This window comes from Streptopelia decaocto, assembly GCF_964273445.1.
Source record: "Streptopelia decaocto genome assembly, chromosome: 2".
NCBI classification, from domain to species: Eukaryota; Metazoa; Chordata; class Aves; order Columbiformes; family Columbidae; genus Streptopelia; species Streptopelia decaocto.
Window position 1 is genome coordinate 160,592,857 of NC_138655.1, and position 23,654 is coordinate 160,616,510.

Below are 23,654 nucleotides of genomic sequence, written 5' to 3' on the forward strand. Positions count from 1 at the left end.
CACAGGAAGATATTGAAGCATTTTTAGGTTGGATGCTAAAGATGCTACTCAGGTGGTCAGGAAATTACATTTTGTAGCCTTAAAGCCACTGAATCCACCCTCAGAATCCCTGCAGCTGGTGTTTTTATTGATCTTGATTTATATTTACAGACACTGTGTGATTATATCACTCCTCTATTTACCCTGATACATTAAGTCTTCCACATCTGGATTCTAGTTCGACGCTAACTGGGTGGATTTTCATTCTGTTCCTTAATTCACCATTAATACTTCATTATTCTCTCGGTAGTAAAAAGCTTAGTTATTCATTATTGCTCTCCCAAACCCAGGCAGTTACCCCAGATAAACGCTTGACAGATTGGAGCACCAGGACTAAAACTTACAGAGTGCAGCGGGATGAAACACAACGGATTTCCCAGCTGGTGGATAATCCTACACCAGAACAGTGACGTTTATTTTTGTTTGACCGACAGATCACAGAATCCCAGAATGTCAGGGATTGGAAGGGACCTGGAAAGCTCATCCAGTGCAATCCCCCCATGGAGCAGGAACACCCAGATGAGGTTACACAGGAAGGTGTCCAGGCGGGTTGGAATGTCTGCAGAGAAGGAGACTCCACAACCTCCCTGGGCAGCCTGGGCCAGGCTCTGCCACCCTCACCATGATGAAGTTTCTTCTCATATTTGAATGGAACCTCTTGAGTTCCATTTTGAACCCATTACCCCTTGTCCTATCATTGGTTGTCAACGAGAAGAGCCTGGCTCCATCCTCCTGACACTCCCCCTTTCCATATTGATCCCCATGAAGGAGTCACCCCTCAGTGACCTCTTGTCCAGCTCCAGAGCCCCAGCTCCCTCAGCCTTTCCTCACACGGGAGATGCTCCACTCCCTGCAGCATCTTGGTGGCTGCGCTGGACTCTCTCCAGCAGTTCCCTGTCCTGCTGGAACTGAGGGGCCACAACTGGACACAATATTCCAGGTGTGGTCTCCCCAGGGCAGAGCAGAGGGGCAGGAGAACCTCTCTGACCTACTGACCACCCCCTTCTAACCCACTCCAGGTACCATTGGCTTCCTGGCCACAAGGGCCCAGTGCTGGCTCATGGTCATCCTGCTGTCCCCAGGACCCCCGGGCGATCAGGACACCTTTCCCCAGCTCCCCGTAACCCCCAAAATTCCCACCCCCCCATAGTTTCTCCAACATCCAAAACCCCCCAAAACTTCCAGGCCCCCATTACCCCCCAAACCCTATAATCTCCCCAACCCCCCCCCAAAATCCCCACCCCCATAGCTCCTCCAACACCCAGAAAACCCCAAACCACCCAAAACTTCCAGCCCCCCCAACACCCCAAAAACCCCCAAAATCACCACTCCCCACATAACCCCCAAAACCCTCAAAACCCCCCAAAATCCCCATTTCCATTCCCCAATCCTCATAGCTCCTCCAACACCCAATAACCCCCCAAATCTTCCACCCCCCCCAAAAAAAAGCCCCCAAACCCCCAAAACTTCCAGCCCCACCATAACCCCCCAAATCCCCCCAAAACCCCCAACACCCAAAAAACCCCCCAAATGCCCCAAAATCCCCAGCTCTGTGACACCTCTGTGGTTCAAGTTCATCTTATTCCACCTGCCCTATGCACCTATACGTGAAGTTTTGTGTAATTCCTGAGTCTTGAGCATCTTGCTGTGTCCAGAAGTGGTGGCCTTGCTCTCCCCTCCTTCATATCTGTTTGGAGGGGGTCTCATGTTTGTGAGCAGGACAAGTGGTGGGAGGTTGAGACCATGAAAGGCAGAGAGTCAATAGACGGGTGGCAGAGAGTCAATCAATGGGCTCACTTATTGTAAGAAACCTTCCTATGAGGTGAGAGCTCAGTTCAGTGCCCAAAGTTAGAAGGATGGATACTTAAATGTACCAGAACAAAGGGTACAGGGCAATTTACTCACAGTTTACAAAGGGTACAGGCTATTTACTCACATAAAACCTAAATGGAAAGGGGTTGGCAGTCTTGCCCGCGCTTCCATCATGTGAATTTGGCATCAGGATTAATACCCCTCTCCTTTTTTTCCCTCCTGCCAGCAAATCCATTCTGGTTATACCCAGAGAAGTCCTGATTTATGTGCAGAAACCTGAAGGCTCCATTTTGGACATCTCTGTGGTTTTCTATGTGGCCAGTCCTCATTTCTTGCCCTGAGAGGGAGATTTTGTTGGGCAGGACTGGAGCTTTGCTGCTCCTATTCTCCTATTTCTCTTGGTCTTCATTGCAAAACTGCCCTTGCCCCTGTATTTTAAACCAATTGAACTTAAAGATGCCATAATTACCTCCTTTACATAACAGGAGTTCAATGTTGAAAGTGCAATTGCAGTATATTTTAAATCCCAAGCAATTACCACTTGTTTACAGCAACGCTTGCAATCCATTAAACAAATATGTCAACACAATTGATGGTATATTTGCAATTATTAGCATTCCACTAAACTAGAACACACCTATGGTGATCTCGCCTGCATTTCAAGTGGGACCTAGAGCAAACAACAAGATGATTTTTATATTTTGGAAGCCAGAATTTAGAGTCTACAGTAAATACCAAACCATTTTATTTATAGGTTTCCGTTCAGGTTTTACTTTAAGCTCCTGTCTTATGATAAGATAAACTCTTCCTATGCGGAGGCATAAACAAGATCCTCACTAGATCACACTGGCACTTTTATATATCTCTGCCCGCCAAGATCTTTTAGTATCAAATTAAGTGAGGCCAAACTTCCGAACTCCCAGCACAAATATTCAGTTGTTGCAGGAAGAGAAATTGTCGTTCCCGAACGGATCGATGCCGTATCCTGTCTCTGACAATGGTCAGTTTGGAATCTTTCAGAACACAATATAAACCCTCCCCTTTGTCCTTAAGTGCGCACTTAATTCTTCAACCCAGAAAAATGCCTTCCTGAGTTCAGCTGATTGTAATTGCATATAGCTTTATTTATATCAGCATTACCATTTGTCTGGGTGGTTATTGCTAGCGCTGCATATTTTATTAATATTCTTCTCTGAACTCACCGTGCCAGCCCAGGACTTCTCGCAATCCTTCAATCCCCATTCCTATAAAACCTCCCACTTCTTTGTGGGAACTCCCTGCGTGAATCCTTCTCCTTCATCCCGACTGTTCTGCCTGTATCCACAAGCCAGAATTTCCCCATCTCTTTTGTTACAGGATTCTCCATCCTTCCCTCGGTTTCGGGGGCAGGTAACTCTTCCCGTTTGCTTAATCTGATCTAGTGAGGATCACCCGCCTCGTTGCAGCTGTGGCTCTGCCAAACACTCAGCTTTTTATCTTTACTGGCACCGTTCTTGCTATTATCATCCCTCCGCTTTGGAGCCTCAGCTGCAGATTCACAGATTTAACACCAGAACAAAATGCCGTATCAATTAGTTTGACCTCCGAGCTTGTGGGGCTACTACATTTCACCTGGTTACCTTTGTGATATGAGTTGAATTCTTTATTTTTAAAGCACTGACAGCCTTCTGGAATTAGATGTGCCTGAGATGGGTTTGTGCCGAGTCAGCTCAGCGTCGGTGTGATTTACTAGTTCAGGAGCGGCAGAGGAGCCACAGGAATGATCCGAGGCTGGAACAGCTCTGCTGGGAGGACAGACAGAGAGAGTTGGGGTGTTCAGCTGGAGAAGAGAAGCTCCAAGGAGACCTTATTGGGGCTTTCAGTGCTTTAAAGGGGCTAATAAGATGGGGACAGACCTTTTGGCAGGGCCTGTTGCGAAAGGACAAGGGGTGATGGTTTAAACTAAAGGAGGGAGATTCAGGCCGGACATGAGGAACAAATTTTGTACACTGAGGGTGGTGAGAGCCTGGCCCAGGTTGGCCAGAGAGGTGGTGGATGAGCCATCTCTGGAGACACCCCAGGCCAGGCTGGACGGGGCTCTGAGCAACCTGAGCTGGTGAAGATGTCCCTGCTCATGGCAGGGGTGGCCCTGGATGAGCTTTGCAAGTCCCTTTCAACTCAACCCATCCTGCGATTCTGTGATTCTGTACTTGTTCTAGGGCCAGTTTGGGTCTAGGAGTGATGCAGTTGCTTTGAAACGCTGACGAGCCTGGGCTAGTAAACCTCTGCCAGAACTCAGCTGGTTCTGTCTGGAACCAGCTCAAGCATCTCTGTGCCACATGTCACACTCCTGGAAACAATAACTTTGGGAGGACAGTGAAGTCATTTCTGGTTCAGCACAGGAAATTGTCCAGACCCTCTGCTGGCTGCCTGTGTTTGCATCAGAGACGGTAGAAGAGACCCTTAAGGTCATCGAGTCCAACCATAACCTGACTCCAGCACTAAACCATGTCCCTAAGAACCTTGTCTAAATGTCTTTTAAACCCCTCCAGGGATGGTGACTGCACCACTGCCCTGGGCAGCCTGTTCCAATGCCCAACAGCCCTTTTCAGGAAGAAATTGTTCCCAGGATCCAACCTCAACCTCCTCTGGCACAACTTGAGGCTGTTTCCTCTCATCCTATCACTTACTAATGAACAAACGCTCCTGCAACCCGCAGTGCAGAAACGTCCAAACTGTCTGAGCCCAAACTAACAAGCTCTGAAGTGCCTGAGCTGACTGGGTTTCAAGCATTTCAAGCATCTTGTGCTGCAGAAGAGAGTGTTCTCAGGTGGTGCTTGGGGAGAATGTTGGGCTGGAGCTCATACATCTTTAATGCAAAGGTAAAAAGATAAGCTAAACTTTAGAGCTATTAATTAAATATTAGTTTGAATCAGAGTGATCCTGAGGATTTTACATTTCGTTCCAAGCCCCTTCCAGGGTTGGTGAGCTGTCTTCAGCAGTACATACAGCTTTTTCCTTTCTTTTTCCCCACTTGTTCAGCACCATTTTTTATTCCAAATCCCTCCCTCAGTGTCACTTCAGAATACAGGTAGCTTTTAGGTAAAATTGCCTTATTTCTTTTACTGACATAAGACCGATATAAGCTATCAAACTGCCTACCGAGAGACCTTTGTTTTCATCCATTCCACGAGCTCATAACTTAATACAAGAGACACCAGGCGCAGAGAAACAGATGGGAGGTTGCGAGAACACGGTAACACAAACAATCTAATTTTATGGTGAAGATAAAAGCTCCCTGAACTCACTTGTATTGTTGTTACGTAGTGTGGCCCACTCACAGGTTTCCACAAAAGATTCCACATGCAAAACCAGACATCATCTCATTAACTTCTGCCCTTTTCTGTGGCATCAAGTTTCACTGGCTAATTAAACATTATATAAAATTATCTATTTTTTTTTTTTTTAATACTGAATGGGTAGATCAAGTCTAATATAAAGCAGGCTTCACCCTTTGGATAAGGAGTATTTCTGACTGCTAGCAAGGCTTAATTTTCTTCCAATAGCCCTGAGTTACAACCCCCTGAAGTCAATGGAAACAAAAGTAAAAATTGCATCGGAGTTTGGATCAGGCCAAATATGATCTGGAGATGTACACGACACACCAACCCACACCTCAGACATCTGGCATTTGTTGGTCAAGGAATTATAAAGTCATCGACCTCTTTCTCTACCAGCAATGAATGAAAAGCGAAACGGAGATGTTTTTGTAAGATTATTCGAGGATTGACTCAGATACTAATGAAGGGCAGCAAATAAGCAGTGAGGTAGATGGGAGGATTGTAGAGGTAGGAATCAGTTGGGAAAATTATACAGAAAGCTACATTAAATGTTCCAGCTTCTGAACTCGCTCGTATTCGGGTTTCTTGACAGCATTTCCTTTCAAGTGTTTTCTGGATGAGATGTTGGCACTTATGAGATTTATGCCGTATCAGCCAGAGACACTGAAGCTGTTTATTTATCCAGGGAGAGCTCAGGCAGCTGGAGGAGATGACCTCAAGTCTCCCAAACCAGACCTGCCTCTCAGCAACAGCCTGACTTTATTTATATTCCCAGCAAAACGCTGCGAATAATCTATATACATCACGTCCATTTAAAGTGCCTTATACTGATTCACAAGAACTACGGGTGTCAGGCCCTAAAGAAGCTATACGTACAGGAATATACCCTGCACCATTAAGCGATTTGGCACATCGTGGAGTAATGGTTTGCTTGTATTTCTGTCACGCTGGGACAGTCATTAACAAATTCTTCTTACTGCCTTGATAGCAGGTGGCTCCACCTACGTGTGCCAGGGATGGAAACGCTCCTAAAGCTTTAGGGCAGGATGGGTGAAAGCTCAGTAATCCTTGAGGAAGTTTGTTAACTGCTCAGGTATTAATTGGGTTGTGGTGTGCAGGAAAGCCCTGGGGCAAGGGAAGCGGGAATGAAGAGACTGCAGGGAGCACATGGATGTGTGAGGCTATAAATATCCCTATAGCCTGTCTGAGGATACGTGTGTGCCCACATTAATGCTCTTTTCTCAGCAAAAGTGAGTCCTAAGACAAAGGTTTTGCTTGAGACATTAATTTCAGCAGTGGGGCAGATGTGTAAGTGTCCGAAGAGTTTGTCAGGGAGCAAAAGAGAGGGAAATTCATTGGAGGTGGCTCAGCGTATGGGAGGGTATAATCTGGTTTTGTTTTATTTATCATAGAATAGTTTGGGTTGGAAGGGACCTTCAAAGCTCATCCAGTGCCACCCCTGCCATGAGCAGGGACATCTTCACCAGCTCAGGTTGCTCAGAGCCCCGTCCAGCCTGGCCTGGGATGTCTCCAGGGATGGTTCATCCACCACCTCTCTGGCCAACCTGGGACAGGCTCTCACCACCCTCAGGGACAACAATTTCTTCCTCATGTCCAGCCTGAATCTCCCTCCTTTAGTTTAAAACCATCACCCCTTGTCCTATCACACCAGGCCCTGCTAAAACGTCTGTCCCATCTTTCTTATCGGCCCCTTTTAAGTCAGAGTCAGGCACTGGCAATAGTCCCACCCGCCCAAACCCCTTGGAACATCCTCACCTTCATGTCCTTTAATTCTTGGTTTACTCAATCCTGTCGAAATAGGAACCACTAACTGCTTTCAAGGTTCTAGAAAAGCCCAGAGTTTTAGTGGTTTTGATAATGTGGACTGGAGCTTCAACAGATCTTCAACATCTTGGTATTCAACATGTGGAAAAGCATCAGATGTTACTGACATGGTGTGGATTTTGATCAGCAGCCCAGGGCTGACAGGTTTTGCTGTTTATTACTTATCCCCAAGCTATTTACCTCCCTTTAGCACGCTAAACTCCACACTCAAATGCTGACATGGGTATTTTTTATAATAATTAAGCGCCTCCTTGCTGTTTAAGTTTGCTTAACAGATAAACAACTGCCTGTCGGCTTTTCACTTTTAACTTCTTGTTTGCTCAGCAGTGAGGCTTTCCATAATGAAAGCCCTTTTTCATTTATTCCGGTCTGCAATATTTATCCTTCGGAAAAAAAATACCGAAGAAACCGTTTTGCGTGACTGAATGATTGAAGAAGACACTTCAAGCGCTCGCTTGCTCTTCCGTAGCGCAAGTTTTATATGCAGCTGTAGAATTTTCTGGTTCATTTATCCACGGTTTCTGAGTGTTCCGAACTTCGTGAACAGCTCTGAGTCACTTCTTCTGGTGTCAATACTTTGGATCCGTTCGCATCTCTAGAAATACCTAAACAAAAGCTGGTTAGTTCAACCTCTCATGGCCACGTGTAGGCTGGTAATTATTAGGGCAATCAAAGACACTTTGCAAAATAAAGACCGTGTCCTAATTCAGGCAGTTTTTACCCCGATGTGCACGTAGGTTGCAGAACTGCTCAGCAGTGGCTTTTGCACCCTCCTACTTCTCAATCTCCCATAGCCAAGCATGCTCTGTCTGAGAAAAGAATGCAACTTTTAGCCAAGATTTGTCAACGTGAATTCTTAGGCAGAAAATGTACCATGAAGAAATCCGTAAAGTTGATTTTAGGTAGAATGAAGTTGGGTCTGCTGATCTTGGCGCACGCAAAAGGTGTCTGTAGGGTTAGAATGTAGCTGGGAAAAATTTTAGTCTATGAAATGGGGTGTTTCACAAATTTATACCTTATCAAAAATTAGTATTATAATGGATCAATAATTCATAACTATACTGCTTTGTCACACAGACCTTAGTCCCCCTCAAACAGCCTAAATCCACAGTCGCTGAAATCAATGGGGACTTTGTCACTGGTTTGTCACCAGAACAGCATCTGCAGCGGTTCCCAAACAGGAACATGAGGAAAAAGAATCTTCATTTGTAACTAAATGCTTCATGTTTCAAAAGCCTGGTCTCAGATGTGCCTTGGAAACTTTTTTTGAGGGGTATATCTTTCTTCCACCAAGCTGCATATTTATCAGCTCTAGTCCTAGAGATGATCTTAAGAGCTTATCTCCCAGGAGATCATAATTTATTTATAATTTGCTTCTGTATTAAAATAATCAGGCCTTGAAATTAACTTTTAATTGCTCACAATCTTTGCTGCTTGCATGAAAAGCAAGTAGCACATTTCCATGTCTTTTTGTTGAGACTTTTGCTTACTTCTTTGCTCATCTTCCTTTAGCAAGTTCATGTTCTGGAAACAGAAAAGCAAGAGACTGCAGGTAAAAGGGAATAAACATTTTATTTCAGCTCAAAACAAAACCAAATCAAACCCATAAAAAACAAGACATATGTCATTTTTTTTGTTTGGGAAGATTAAACAAATCAAAGAGAGGTGCTTTCAAATTTTAATTTTGCAAAGGAATTCATGTGGACCTACAGTAACACAGTTTCTCATCAGCTTTATTTCTCAGTTTACTCTTTTAAAGTGAGGCAAATAATACCCTTCTATTTTATAAGAGCATTTCATAGCTAAATAACTTAGGGCCAGACTGTGCTACATTTTTTTACGTTGTGTGATAGCTTACCATGCAAGTATCCCCAAAGGATCAGCAAACCTATGTGACAACTCCTCTTTAGGGACAATCACGTGTTATTGGACATAATAAAGAATGACACAATCTGGCTGTTAAAATTTCATAAGATGCTTAAATACTACAGTGACAGCGGCCATTGAAGCTATAGATAAATTCCATATAAACCACTTTGCTGCATTCCTGACTTCTAAAGTATCCTTTGATTTCAGCATTGCTACTCTTTATTCTCAGCACACTTTTTTTAATCTAGGACCTCTGAATTTCTCCTCAGACAAGGACGTAGCGGCAGATGCTGCTGCCAGGTAAAATTACTGCAATGAGTCCTGCTTTGTGCAGCTTTTGGAAAGCATTCGGAAATGGTTTGCTTGTTGGGTGGTGAGGACTGAGTAAGAGTGTCCTCACCGCTTAGCAAGCGTCAAAACTTCTGTCTGGCTGTAATAAAAGGCATTTTTGACACTGAGGGTGGTGAGAGCCTGGCCCAGGTTGGCCAGAGAGGTGGTGGATGAACCATCCCTGGAGACATCCCAGGCCAGGCTGGACGGGGCTCTGAGCAACCTGAGCTGGTGAAGATGTCCCTGCTCATGGCAGGGGTGGCACTGGGGGAGCTTTGAAGGTCCCTTGCAACCCAAACTATTCTGTGATTCTATGATTCTATGAATATCAGGGGCTACACAAAAGGCTCATTTAAGCTGCTGAACATCCTCAGTGTGAAGCAACTCAGCCTGAAGGATGTAGCAGACTTAGGATTTATACATTTGATAGTCCTTACTGAAGACTTGGTCACTTCAGTTGCTGAACTTACCACTTCCACACTTTGGGATGGCCCAACATTCCAAATTCAGACAGAATAACCTATGGCCTGTTGCAATAATCAAAATTTCTTTGGTTTAAGTTTTCTTGGGCTCCTAGGCCATGGTTGGGTCAGTTTACTCAGAGCTGAGGCTCAGCAAGGGACAGAATCAGCCCAGGGGGGCCCTGGAGCCCCTTTTGTGTTGAAGAACCTGGGTGGTTCTACCACATGCTGAACTTTAACTTTCTTCTCTTTCTTACATGTTTAAATCTGAATTTTGGTTCTAACACATGCTGAACTTTAACTTTCTTCTCTTTCTTACATGTTTAAATCTGAATTTTGGATCTGCTCCTTGGCATTTTCTCGTCAAGTCCCCATGTATAAAAGATGTTCACAGCAATTCTCATCTTTGGTATTATCAGCTGATTATATAAATCAGGAAGTAGATTGCATATGTTTTCCTATTGGAGTTGATGCTGATGCAAAGGTTGGACTTGGCTCAGCATGTGCTCGTCATTTTTGAAATGTAACTCTGACTGGAAGTATAAGTAACATTTTAATTAATTAACATTTTGCCATGATCGCTTTGCCATGCAAAAATCTTCTGAGGCTTTTTTTGCGATCGCAAAACACATTTTCCCCTCAGATGGAGACATCACTACAAGGCCACTCAGGCTCCTCCAAGGGGGTGAAGTGTAAGGAATGTTTAATGAGGGAATGTTGTTTTTACAAAATTGAGGAGACCATTCAGGCTCCTCATAGCGGGTGAAGCACCAGCGGGGTCAGCCCTGCAGGGGCAGGATGGGTCGGGAACAGGGAGGTGAGGGGGTCAACGTGTTATTTCACAGAATCCCAGAATGTCAGGGGTTGGAAGGGACCTGGAAAGCTCATCCAGTGCAATCCCCCCATGGAGCAGGAACACCCAGATGAGGTTACACAGGAAGGTGTCCAGGCGGGTTGGAATGTCTGCAGAGAAGGAGACTCCACAACCTCCCTGGGCAGCCTGGGCCAGGCTCTGCCACCCTCACCAGGAAGAAGTTTCTTCTCAAATTTAAGTGGAACCTCTTGTCTTCCAGTTTGAACCCATTACCCCTTGTAATGGGCATTGGTTGTCACCGAGAAGAGCCTAGCTCCATCCTGCTGACACTCACCCTTTATATATCTGTAAACATTACTGAGGTCACCCCTCAGTCTCCTCTTGTCCAGCTCCAGAGCCCCAGCTCCCTCAGCCTTTCCTCACACGGGAGATGCTCCACTCCCTCCAGCATCTTGGTTGCCCTGCGGTGGACTCTCTCCAGCAGTTCCCTGTCCTTCTGGAACTGAGGGGCCCAGAACTGGGCTTTATTCCATAAAGCACCGATCCCCCGCTGTTGCACAGGGCTGGGGGAGCAGCGCAGCCTCGAACCTGAGCCCAGGCGGCCGCTCCCCTCACAGCGCAGGGCGGGCGGCGGGAAAGCGCGGCGGGGGCGGGGAGAGGCGGGGCCAGGCGGCGCCGTGCCGGGGCGGGCGGACGGGCCATGGAGCCCTTCGGTTAATGGCGTTCGGGGCCGGCGGCGGGTGAGGGGAGTGGGGCGGGGTGGGGGAGCTGAGGGGAGCGCGGCGCGGCGAGGGAACAAAGCGCCGGAGCTGCCAGGTAAGGCCGCGGCTGCTACTACCGCCCCCTGCCCGGGGGAGGGGATGTGCCCCCCCCCCGCTTCCTCCTCCTCCCCCTCCCCACATCGGCTGTTTGTGAGAGGCACAAATTCTCCTCAGGGCGGATCTCCCCTCCCGGCCTCTTCTCCTGGAGTGCGCCCGCACCCTCGGCTGCTCCTCGGAGGGTTTTGAGCGGGGTTGGGGGGGGACGTTGTCGCCTTGAGTTTCTGTCAGCGATGTAATTGTAGCCGGGAGGGGCGGGAGGCGCCCGCTGGGTCGGCGGTTCGAGACTCCCTGGCGGTTCGAGCCCCCCCCCCCCCCCCCCGCCCCCTTCCGCCCCACGGGGGTTCGGCGGTTCGAGATTCCCTGGCGGTTCGAGGCCGCCCCGTGGGTCTGTGGTTCGAGACTCGCCGGCGGTTCGAGCCTCCCCAGGGCGCCGCTTCTTTGTGTCCAGGTGGCGAGGACGAGGGGCCGCCCGCGGCCATGGGGGTGCAGGACCGGCCCCAGTGCTTCTTCGAGATCGAGATCAACCGGGAGCCAGGTGAGCCGTTCGTCTCAAATGTTGCGTTTGTATTTTTATTTTTCTCCGCGTTTTTCCCCTTAATAATTGACTCCGGCCGTCAGCAAGGAGTTTGGCCATTGATGCGTTATTTCCGAGTGAGTTTTTAGTAACTTTAGATGTTTACAGGGGTGCTGGATGCTTTTTATTCTCTCTTACGATTTATTCATATTTCCATACATGAAGACAGAGATTCGGTGAGCCAAACTAACACTATTCTGAAGAAAACAAACCTGCTGTCTGGTTATGTACTGAACGATGAAAAATTAGGGCAAGTTGTGAGGAAACTGCAGAGACGCTCCCAGAACTATTTTTAATCATATACAGTAATTAAAACTGGAAAAGGGGCCTCGGGAGGTCATCTGGTCTAAATCTTTCCTCTTCCTGCTCACAATGAGGCTCCTGAATGTAAATGGGGGATTGACCGTAGGAGCACAGAACATCTCACCAGGTGGCCTGTTTAAAAAAAATAATAGTTAAAATAAATCTGTCTCAGTTCATATTTTCCCTATGGGAATTGTAAGTGCTAGACTGTGAGTTTTAATCCTGGAATAGCGACTTGTTTCTCTCTTCTGTTTTTCCTCCTCTTAAAGATGGTCGTACAGATTTACGTACCCATCTTTTTTGGAACATGAATTTATGGATGAATATTAGTTGTCTCATATAAACTCGGCGCTTTATATCGCTACAGTTTGTCTCTCAGAAGAAATGAATAAATGCGATGGCTTCATTTGGCTTTCACTTTCATTTTCTGCTTCAGTGTCTCCCCGAAAACCTTTGAAATATGAGTTTATATCTTTGCATTTTCCAATTTCAGTTGATTTGGAGTGTAACCATAACCCATTTTGCTTGCTTTTTGTTTTCACCAAAGTTTCAAAAGAAAGAGTCAATTCTAACTTCAGTGACCTGACAGGGCATATCTATAAATCTGTTGCTATTGTAGCTCCTGTTTGAGTTATTATAATAACAGTGCCTTTGCTGAATACTTTTATTGAAGAGAAAAATGTAGATGGAGTTTTAACATTTGCTGTTTACTTAAATTTAGATTTACTGTGGAATGAGACTAGTAAAATGCTTTAGATTGGATAGGCTTCCAGTTTAGGAGTGGTAGTTTGGTGGGATTGATTTAATTCATTCTTCATCTCATTTGCTTTTAATATTTGCTAGGGTTTTTTTGCTTTGACTCTCCATCTGTAGAACCTCTCCCTGTGCCGTTTTCTTCTTCTTTTTCTTTACGTGCACGTTTCTGCTCCAATTTCAGAATCCCTCTTGTTGCCAGCCTTGTGCCACATATCACCAGCGAAAGCGGATTTTCCCTTGTTTTCCCTCAAATCTATTTGGGTTTGATGACTGATAGCGGTGCCAGGGAGGAATTGCAGCGTTAGTGTTCTTGGTGGCACAGAGTTTTCGTTCCCTGGAATAGACACAGGGGCTTTGGCTCTGTCCGTGGCTGCCTGTGGTTATTTTTTCTTTAAAGTAACAGGAATCTCCGAGCTGTATATGAATTTCAGAGCCCTGACTAATGACTTGTGTTTCCTGTAGGAAAACGTGCCAGTTTGTAAATTATTAGTACGGGGACTTGCGTGTAATCCGGTTATACTACTTCATTCTAGTGTCTTGTTTATTAACACAACTATGTCTCAGGATATAAGTTTAGATTTAAAAAGCTGCTCTTTCAGCTGTAAGATGACCTTCAAAAGCTGACCCGAGTGAGTGTGAATGATAAAGCAGTGCTTCCAGATGACACGAAGCACTAACTCTGGGAGATGTGCTCTCCTGTTGACACTAGGGAGGTATTAATTTTAACTTCTAAACTGCCAGCAGATTTCCAAATGAACATTTTGCCTGTTTGATTTTAATACAGTAAGCTGGGCGACATGTTTGGTTTTTATTAGACATAGAGAGAAAGAACTGGGGAAGAGAAGGATCCTGCATTTTGTTGCTGGCCAAGAAATAAGACATCACCCCTGCCCTGTCCACATTGGAAAGCTGAACTAACATCTCTCCACAAAATGCAGAAAATAAGAGGTCGTGCCCCTGCAGCACTGGAGACATCTCTATGCCTGCAGAATACAAAACTGTGTCATTTTAACAATGTAGGTTGCTCACAGATCAAAAATCTTCCCCAACGCAGCTGCCACCTCTCAGCTTTCCCCTCACAGACGTTGCTCACGCGATGTTTGTACAGGTACCTGTAGCAATTAAAAGAGCAGCACACAGAGTAGATGAGGAACAAAAGCTGGTGTGTGTAGAGTTGGAATTAGTTTGACTGTTTAACTAGATCCCTTAGAAAATACAGGAGTGAATATTGTAGCTGGGTGCTTTCAGAAGCCGCGCTCCAGCTTTTGTGTCCGTATTTTAATTTTAGCTACAGAATCCTGGAATAAAACTTCGTGCCAGCTTGTATGCGCTTCTTGCAGCGGGGCAAACTTTGTCGGCTTTGTGTCGGTGTTTTTAAGTCTAAATGTAGGCTGCTTTTAATAAGTTGTCTGTTAAGCATTTATTTTAACAAATTCATGTCGTGGCTGATAATTTTTAAAGAGCAAATGGAAAATAAATCAAGGAATAAGCAATTATTTGGATACCAGCACAGATGGCACCTCTCCCTTCCTCTGGGGGCTCCCACCAGTGCATTTGGCCACCTGCAGCGTGCACAGAGGCGTAAACTATTTACAGAGCGCCAAGAATTTTGGCATGGCAGCAGATGCCTATTTAAATAATTTTGTCTTTAAACTCTGTGATGCAGCATCTGTGCGGAGCTCCAGACTTTCAGGTGTGACGATAATTAGGACAGATGTCCGGCTGGGATGTGACATACCGGCTGTAGCGCTTTGTGTGGCCATCCAAGATCTCCCCTCCCCACCCCATGACTGGCTTTATTCATGTTCTGTTTACTCATTTTTACTTTGTTTCATTCTTATTCACAGAAGAATTTTCCTTCTTGTCTTTTTTTTTAACTACTTTTTCTCTTCTGTTATTGTTTGACCCTTTGCTCGCTTTTTCATTCTACTTCAGTTTCTATGTCCCTTCCCTCCTCAGTCTGTTCTTTCGCTATTTCTCTCCATCTAGTCACTTTTGCCTAAAGTTTGGTGTATTTGTAAAGTTTGGGATTTCAGCTGCTACGAATTTATGTGAAATAAGCCCCACACAAAAGTCATCACACCCTGTTTTCCCCAAAAATAAGACAGGGTCTTATATGAATTTTTGCTCCAAAAGATGATCACTTTTTTACGTGCGTAGCTGCCTGGACGCTATTTAAATTGACTTTTAAATGAACTGTAGCTAGGGCTTATTTTTGGAGTAGGGCTTATGTTTTGAGTATCCTGAAAAATCACTCTAGGGCTTATTTTTTGATAGGTTTTATTTTTGGGGAAAGAGGGCAGTACTGTGCCTGCATTAGCAGAACCAGGGATGCCTTATGGAGTTTTTGTTACCCTTCCTGAAGACAGAAGCTTTTCTTAACCGGCTTCCTGTTCACTTTTAGCCCCTTGAAGGCACAAAGTTGTAGATTGGCAGAAAATAAATCAGCGTTTTGACTCTGATTGGGTTTCAACAGGAGCCGTGTGGTGATGCTGTATGGGATCCCCCATGGGAGGGTGTAAGGGAGATACATACAGGTAGATTCAGGGGGAAAATGTTTAATAAAAATTGTAGTTTACTCATTATGTAGAATTATTGTTGCCAATGCAGAATTAAATACCCTGAAGACTCACCTTGAGGCGCAGCACAAAGGGGATTAGTGAGTGAAAGGCCAAACCGATTGGCCTCTTTTGCTGGGAGGAGACAAAGTGTAGCCTCTCATTTAATATTTCAGTGTAAATGAACACGGGGAGTTTTTGGTCCATGCGGTATTGAAATGTCTTTACTTTTGTGGAGGCTGCAGAAGATTGGAGTAGATGGAGCTTCAGGTGGTATTTGCAGAAGACTGGGCTTGGTAGAGAGCCAGGAAAATAAGTTTATGGAGGTTTTACTTGCAAAGATTGTAAGGAAGCATCAACAAAGTGTTAATGGATCAAGACCGTAGATTCTTCCTCGGGGGAACTGCGACATCCATTGTTTTAACCGACATTTTAAATAAAATCTGCTCATTTTCCACCACCAGCTGAAAACTGTAGCCGCGTTTCTACTTTAAAACAGCCTTTTAAAATTGATGTGACTTAAGCGTTCACAACTTGACGGATAAATGAATGAATGAAATTAAAACACGGGTGTTTTAGTGAGCGGTTATTTGAACTTGGATGCAAATCTGGCTGAGCCGTTGGGCCTCTGACACTTGTCCTGGGTCTGCAAGGGACATGAATCACTGTCTTAATGGCTGTAATCCCCTATTTCTCCTTCAGCGGGATATTCCTGTTGATATACTGGGAAAAGTGGCTGCTTAGTTTGCTCTGAGAAATTGGGACAAGCCCAAATCAGTATATTTAAATTTAATTTTGAATAACTAGGTTTATATTTTGAATAACTAGGTTCATTTGGGGAATGTCTGTTTGCAATGGACACCTTTATTGCCTGAACACACCATAATCCAGCGAAACAATTTGTGTTACGTGGAAAGTACATTAAAGTGAGATCTTTTTGCCTCTCGAGGTTGTTTCTAAAAAGTTAAGTAGATAAATTGGATGAAATCACTGAATAAACGTTTGAAATCAGTGATCATTTTAATAAACTTCGCCAGCAGGAGCCCTTATTACAATATAGCATGAATATTCCTACCTATAATTTTTACCGCTTAATTTAAGTACTAGTTCTGCCTCCGATGACGAATTGATCAGGGATTCAAGAACAAAACAAGAAGAAAAGGGTTTTCAACTTTCACTTTGAAAATAGAGTTCTGAAATCAGATTATTTCTGATCATTGTGCCTTCTGGTTTCTGTAATTGGTGAAACTCATTAGCAACAGATGGCACTTTATGAAATCAAACTTCAAAACATCTTAGTTTTCATATATGTATCACTGTATGTAACTACCAGTAATTTTAATAGCTTTTTCATCACTTACTCTTAATTTCTATAAAAAAATATCCTTAAAAAATAGGTTTAAAGCCTAACAAATAAGAATATCAAAGTATTGCTTTACATGTAATAGACAAATGTTAAGTTACGGTTGGATACATTTCTATGGTGTTGGCAGCACAAAAAGTATAGGGATGTACCGTACACTGTTGTAAATGAATGTGTCTTCATAGCTATGAGCTGCTGAGACTTGGTTTTGTATTGAGAACAACCCAAAGATTAAAATTAGAGAAGTGTCCTGCCTGCTAGTGCATTAAAATAAATGTTATGGAGTTTTTATTTGTTTATTTGGGCTTTTTTTGGTTTTGTTGGGTTTTTTGTTGGGTTGGTTTGGGTTCGTTTTAGTTTGTGTAACTTCCTTATGGTACTGGAAGATTTAAATCTCAGATTAGGTGAGAATTTCATCATTAAACAATATAATCCCAGCAGTTTTTGCTTTATCTTATAAGTGAAGTATTTCACTTTCTTGGCTGAAGCCGATGAATCTGGGTGCATTTGTGAGCAGACTTCACCTATTTGAATAATTTTTCTTAGCATCTTTCTATTTGTTTTTTGTTGAGGGAAGAGGTAAGAGGAAGATTTGTAGGTTCTAAGTGTACTTTTTGCGCATACTTTTAATAGAGAGTTTTATATATATTTTTTAAAATAACAGCTGTTATTTCATATGTATGCACTTGATCAAGGTGTGAAAATGTTTGATCTCTCTCTGGCACATTTAATTGACTGTTTGTCAGTGGAAAACTATCACCTTTCGGTGATAATGGTATTCATGCAGTTTAGGTAAAATACAGATAGTAACCTCCCAGATGGGTGCGCAGTGTGGGGTTGTGTATTGTAAGTGCACAGTGACATTTTATATAGCTGAATATAACGAGGTAATCGGTACTTGAGGTTATATGGAGGAGAAACGTCCTTATATTTCAAACTGGATCTATAGTCTTTTAAAGTTATGTGCATTATGGAAGGTGTGGGAAGGCAGCAGGAGTTATTGTTGAGACAACACTAGGGAAAAATACTGGTTAAATCATGTTGCCTTAGTTATAGGATTGTCTTGGTTGGAAAAGACCCTCAAGATCATCGAGTCCAACCATAACCCACCCCTGGCACTGCACCATGTCCCTGAGAACCTCATCTCCACATCAGTTCAACCCCTCCAGGGATGGTGACTCCAGCACTGCCCTGGGCAGCCTGTTCCAATGCCCCACAGCCCTTTGGGGAAGAAATTGTTCCCCAGATCCAACCTCAACCTCCCCTGGCGCAACTTGAGGCCTTTTCTTTGTGTCCCTGTCTCCCCTCAGCTCCTGTTCTCCAGCTGAACCCCCCAGGTCCCTCAGCTGCTTCAGTCTTTTTCCAGGTTCTGCTTTGACATCTTGAAGAGCTTCAGAGGATGTTCTTCCACCAGAAAACAGAAACGGTGATGTCTCCTGCTGAAGGTGCTAAATACATTGGGGTTTGTATATGGGACAGGGACTTGCAAGCAGAGGCTTCTGAGGGCAAATGTCCCTTCTGGAGCCTGTAGGCGGTAACACCTCTTGGTTATTGGTTGGACTCGATGATCCTGAGGGTCTTTTCCAACTGAAATGATTCTATGATTGTACAATTTGTCACCTTGGCACATCAGCAGCTGGTCTGTATCCATCTCTTAGTAGAACGGGGATGGTAACAACCTTTTCTCTGAAATGCGACGTGTTATTTCACATTGCAAATGCAAGAGGAGGCCTGGACATCACTTTCTGAAGCACTTGGTTGCTGCTTGATTCAGCACTTTTGCAAGCAGAGGAGCCGGACTTCTGCTCTCTTAAGTTACTCTCTTTAGAATGAAAATTAATAACTCTTTTACAGAACTCTCTTCTTTTTTGTGTTGTCTATATGAATCTTCAATCTGTATGGTTTATAATACGTTTTTCACATCAGAATGATTCTCTTTTCACAGTGGTGCTCACAGCTACCCCTGTTTAACGTGGAATCTCTGAATACTCCCTATTTCTTCATTCTTACCCATTTTCTTTAGATTTTCCTGCTGTAATGCCAAATGCTCAGAGAACGTTCTCACTACCGTTTCAAGGCCAGACCTTAAAATCAGAACCTGGAGCTTAAGTTAGTCACACTTCATGTTAAGAATCCATTCGATATGGTTTATAGAGGGTTAATATGTGATCAATACATTTTTTTTAATGCATATTGCAAGCCCTCGTAGCTTTTGTGGTGATTGTAAATGGTTACGGATGGTTCCATGTATGTCAGTAGTAAGTGATAAAGGTGGTTATAAGTCACATTTGACCCTTCTATAAACAACATCTAATTATTTATTAAGACATCCACTAATCATTTATTAACTTTTAACGCACTATAAATAGAACTCTTGGTTCCGCTGCCGCTGTCATTTCTCAGAACATTCAACTTCCATAGTTATAAAACAAATAAAACAAAATAGGAAGTTATGTATGCTATGAAAATACTACCTACATTTAAGGTTCTGTGGTATGAGTTATACAGTTCAGTCACTGTCACCATTCCTTCTGCCTGTATAAGAATCATGAACATTTATTTGCCACAGAAGAGTTTCGTGACAGTTGTAATGAAATAAATTCACAATCCTGATTAAAGCAGCACTGGAAGTACCCACACAACTTATATTATGCATTAAAAATATGCAGTACCAGCCCAGAAATTGAAAGCTTTATCATTATCTCTCTCACATGGCAGGTATTTAAACAGCTTTTTGTCTAAGAATACAAAATACAGGTGGTCTCTGTGTTATTTTGTTTTATTTCTCTCCATTTTGAACCAACAATTCACCTTGCTGACAATCACATATGTTTGGACAAAGCCTTGAATGTGGTTTCTTAGGAGCATCTCAGAATTTTTGGTGTCAAAGTATTGATTAAAATACATTTGAACTCATATTTTTCCTTTGGGGAGGTAAAAGAGAAATAATTCCTGGACTAGTTACTTCTCTTTTAATTATCTTTCAAGTCTTACCAGTATATACCACTAGAGGGTAGTGCTCATTGACAGATAATAGTCTTGTCATTCTGGCCAACAGAAAGCTTTTGTCTTATTTCACAACCTATAGAGCCAACAACTTTTTTCATTGCTAATTTTATCTATTTTTAAATATTTCATACATTTGGGAGCTTTTTGGTTTTGTTTTCTTTAGTAATATACCTCCTAGTATCTTGGAAAATAAAATAGAAAAAGCGAAGCAGTCCTAAAATAGTTTTGCTTTATATTTGAATAGTTTTCCACCCAACAGCATGACGGAGAGAATGACTCTGTTCGCTTTGCATAGAAAGTACAATTGGGTTCATGGCATCTGGAAGAAGAGGAGCATTAGTCCTGAACTTGCCGACGTTGCTCTGTCCGCCTTGCAACTTTCCCATTTGATTCATCTGTTTGAATTGATTTTGTTTAAACCCGAGGATTTTAGGCCAAGAGTACCAATGTGTGTCTAATCCTTAACACAGGACGGGCCTAAGGCAGCTGTATTTTTAGGTAATGATCATAGGGTCATGATCAAGTTTTAATAAATTAGATGGAATGTTATTACTTAATCTTCATTTTTCCACAATCGTGGTATTGTTCTTTCCTGACGCCTGTTTTATATAGGCATATATGAGATTGTTTCTTATTCTGCTTGATAAAATAACATTTTCTCAGGAAAAAGACATTTTCAGAACGTACAGAGTTATTTATGTACAAATTTTCTTATTACAAAGTGTTACAAAACTCTTAATTTGTTGTTGTTTTTTAATCTTCTAGTTGGTCGAATTATGTTTCAGCTCTTCTCAGACATATGTCCGAAGACGTGCAAAAACTTCCTTTGCTTGTGCTCAGGTAAGCTGCTGATATTTAAGGCTTTTAATGTTTCTTACAATGATCATTTGTTTCTGCAAGTATAAAGCACAGCATAATAATACTGCTGTTCACTTTTTTCCCATTAAAAACAAAGCTGAGACTTGTTATTGCTGAGGAGAATTTGAGTCATGCACAGATATTGTGTTCTTCTATAACTAGTGATGGAGATAATAGATAATTACAGAATGCAAAGCTGTGAATTTGTGCAACAAAACCACATTTTTGGGGCCCTCATGTGGAGCTCCTGCAGGTAGAAATGATTAACAAGGCTGAGATTATGGTGGAATTATTGATGGCTCCAGTTGGACAAATGTGATAAAGGCAAGCGATGCTTTAGGATTTATTGGGAGAGACATTAAGTACTAATGTCACTGCACAGTGTAATGGTGACATTTGGCTTGGGACGCTGCATAAGATTTTGAATATATATGATTTTTTTCTTATATACACCGATTGTATACAATAAAATTTTGCGTGTATTTCAGGTGCTACACAAGGCCAGAGCATTATTAAATCTGAGAAAACGTGGTCATTTTTAGCTAAATGAAGGACTGAATGGGACCATGATGGTCCCTTAGAAATTGTGGGATGGTTTGGTGGGCGAGAGGAAAGATCTGTGGGGTCAAAGAGACAGCATTGGCAGCAGAGTGTCTGGGTATAATATAGCACTCTCCATCCCTTTTTGTTTCTTAAGCAGGACTTAATTTTTTTTAAATGGTTTCTAATGACTGGAAGAATAAGGGTAGTGAGGGTTCCTCAGGGATTTTTCAGTTGTAAGTTGAAGATTAATCTTGATGAGGTCATTCCAGGAATTGGTATGTGTTATTTATCTGAAGAATGTGTTTTGTGTCTCTTGGTGACCTCCTGGTCTTGGATACCTGAATACTCAGTGATCTGCAATATACCTTGAATTAACCGCACCAGCATAGCCTCTACCTTCTATATAAAATAACTCTTTTCCAAATCATTTAAACACTCCAGCAAGACTTTCCAGGCAGCATTTTAACATCTGGCTTTAGCGAGAGCTTTTTGCTAACTGGTTGTGAAACAAATTTGTTGATGTGCTTATGCATTAACTCCTTAAAGCTCATCTTGTCCGAGTTCAGATCCCAGAATGTGGTGTGTTCTCTGTGAAGATTTAGCAGAGCTTTATAGTACTGTGAACTTGTGGAAGGTACGGTACATATTTCATCTATTTTTGAGGTCTGTGTGGTCTGTGCCAACTCTTTATTTTACTTACTGAGTTTTGTTTGGTTGGTTTTCTTTTAATCATTGATGCTTTTTAAAGAGATATTTAGGAATAGACAGGATGGGAATGATACAGCTATCATAGAAAGATGGGAACTCGCTTGCAATTTATCTTAATCAGGATATTTACAAAAGGTAAGAAATAAAATGAGAGACTGAGGAGACTGAATAGTGTGATGTCTGAGCCTCGAGTTCTGGAGCTCCGTAGGATTGTTTAAATCCTTAGAGCAGCTTTGCTAGAAAAATGTAGGTGGAGATAAAGGAAGGAAAAGGTGTTGGAGGTGATGAGGCGTGAAACAAGCAGAAGAAATAACTTAAAAATAAACAAGTGTGACTTCTTTGTATGCATCCCGATTGGAATTCTGTTCTATATCTGGCTGTGCAGGTTTCGTTGACGTCTTCTGCTGGAACCTGTCTTGAATTATAAGAACATTTGAGAGTGAGCAGAAAGTTAGGAGGTCTGTTTCTGAGATCGGACTTGCAGAATTAAAAAGTACCTGAAACATTTGCTTCATTCTTGCAAATTGTTGTTACTACCCTGTACTTATAGGGCAGAATGACGATTTGACAGGTATCTTTAGAAATTTGCTAATAAACGTGATAATTAAATTCTGCAGGGGACAAAAAAAGGCATACAGAAGAACCTGAAGTAATTGCATTTCTTTTGGTGAATGTAATGTTTAAGAGAATTAGATTATATTCATTTCTTTTGTGGCTAGAAGCCATCTCTTTTCTGCCATGGTAGTTCTCAAACTTGAGCTCAGGATGGCTGAGCTTGGGGGCTAGAGCCACATGGCCAACATAAATTCTTGTATTCATCTGTGTTGCTTCTCAGTTTGCCTGAGTTTCTTATTTTTTCCTGTCAACCGTTGTGTCTGCCTTCCTGCAGCAGTGCTGTGACGGGAGATAAAAGTAGACCCGTAAGATTGCACTGAACTCCGGCAACCAGAACTGAGATATGAAGGGTTGCTTTAAATTTTTAGAGTTATGAGTTGCTGTAGCACCTTCAGTGACCAAGTAAGTCATTTGCTTCGAGAAGCTGGGCTCCCCTGACTCCTGCAGAGTGCGTTCGTAGAACTTCAGTCATCATAGAAATTTTAATTCCTACCAAGTATACCTTTTGTCTTTAGCTTTTGGTCACAGAATCACAGGATGGTTGGGGTTGGAAGGGACTTCTGGAGATCATCCAGTCCAACCCACCTGCTCAAGCAGGGTCACCAGAGCAGATCATACAGGATCATGTCCAGGTGGGTTTGAATGTCTCCAGAGAAGGAGACTCTACAACCTCTCTGGGCAGCCTGGGCCAGGCTCTGGCACCTCACAGTAAAGAAGTTTGTCCTCATATTCAGATGGAACCTCCTGTGTTTCAGTCTGTGCCCGTTGCCCCTCATCCTGTCACTGGGCACCACTGAACAGAGTCTGGTCCATCTGATGCCCACCCTGAGATATTTATAAACATTGGTGAGATCCCCTCTCAGCTTCTTTTCTCCAGCTGAACAGCCCCAGCTCTCTCAGTTTCTCCTCATCAGAAAGATCTCCAGACCCCTCAGCATCTTCGTAGCGTCTGCTGGACTCTCTTCAGTAATTCCGTGCCCTTCTTAAACTGGGGAGCCCAGAACTGCAAGAAGTCTTTGAATCACTGGAGGTTTACTCAGTGCAGCATCACTTTCT

At 43.2% G+C, this 23,654-nt stretch overlaps 1 protein-coding gene across 4 annotated transcripts in view; it reads left to right on the plus strand.

Annotated features, from left to right (window-relative positions):
- Nucleotides 1-11,259: 11,259 nt before the first annotated feature.
- Nucleotides 11,260-23,654, plus strand: part of NKTR (natural killer cell triggering receptor) — a 46,105-nt gene continuing 33,710 nt past the window's right edge. For all 4 annotated transcript variants that reach the window (XM_082046374.1, XM_082046375.1, XM_082046377.1 and 1 more), the window contains exons 1-3: nt 11,260-11,306; nt 11,760-11,846; nt 20,640-20,714. In XM_082046374.1, coding sequence (XP_081902500.1) covers nt 11,789-11,846; nt 20,640-20,714 — 133 coding nt within the window. In that variant the 5' untranslated portion in view covers nt 11,260-11,306; nt 11,760-11,788. The remainder of the gene's footprint in view (nt 11,307-11,759; nt 11,847-20,639; nt 20,715-23,654) is intronic.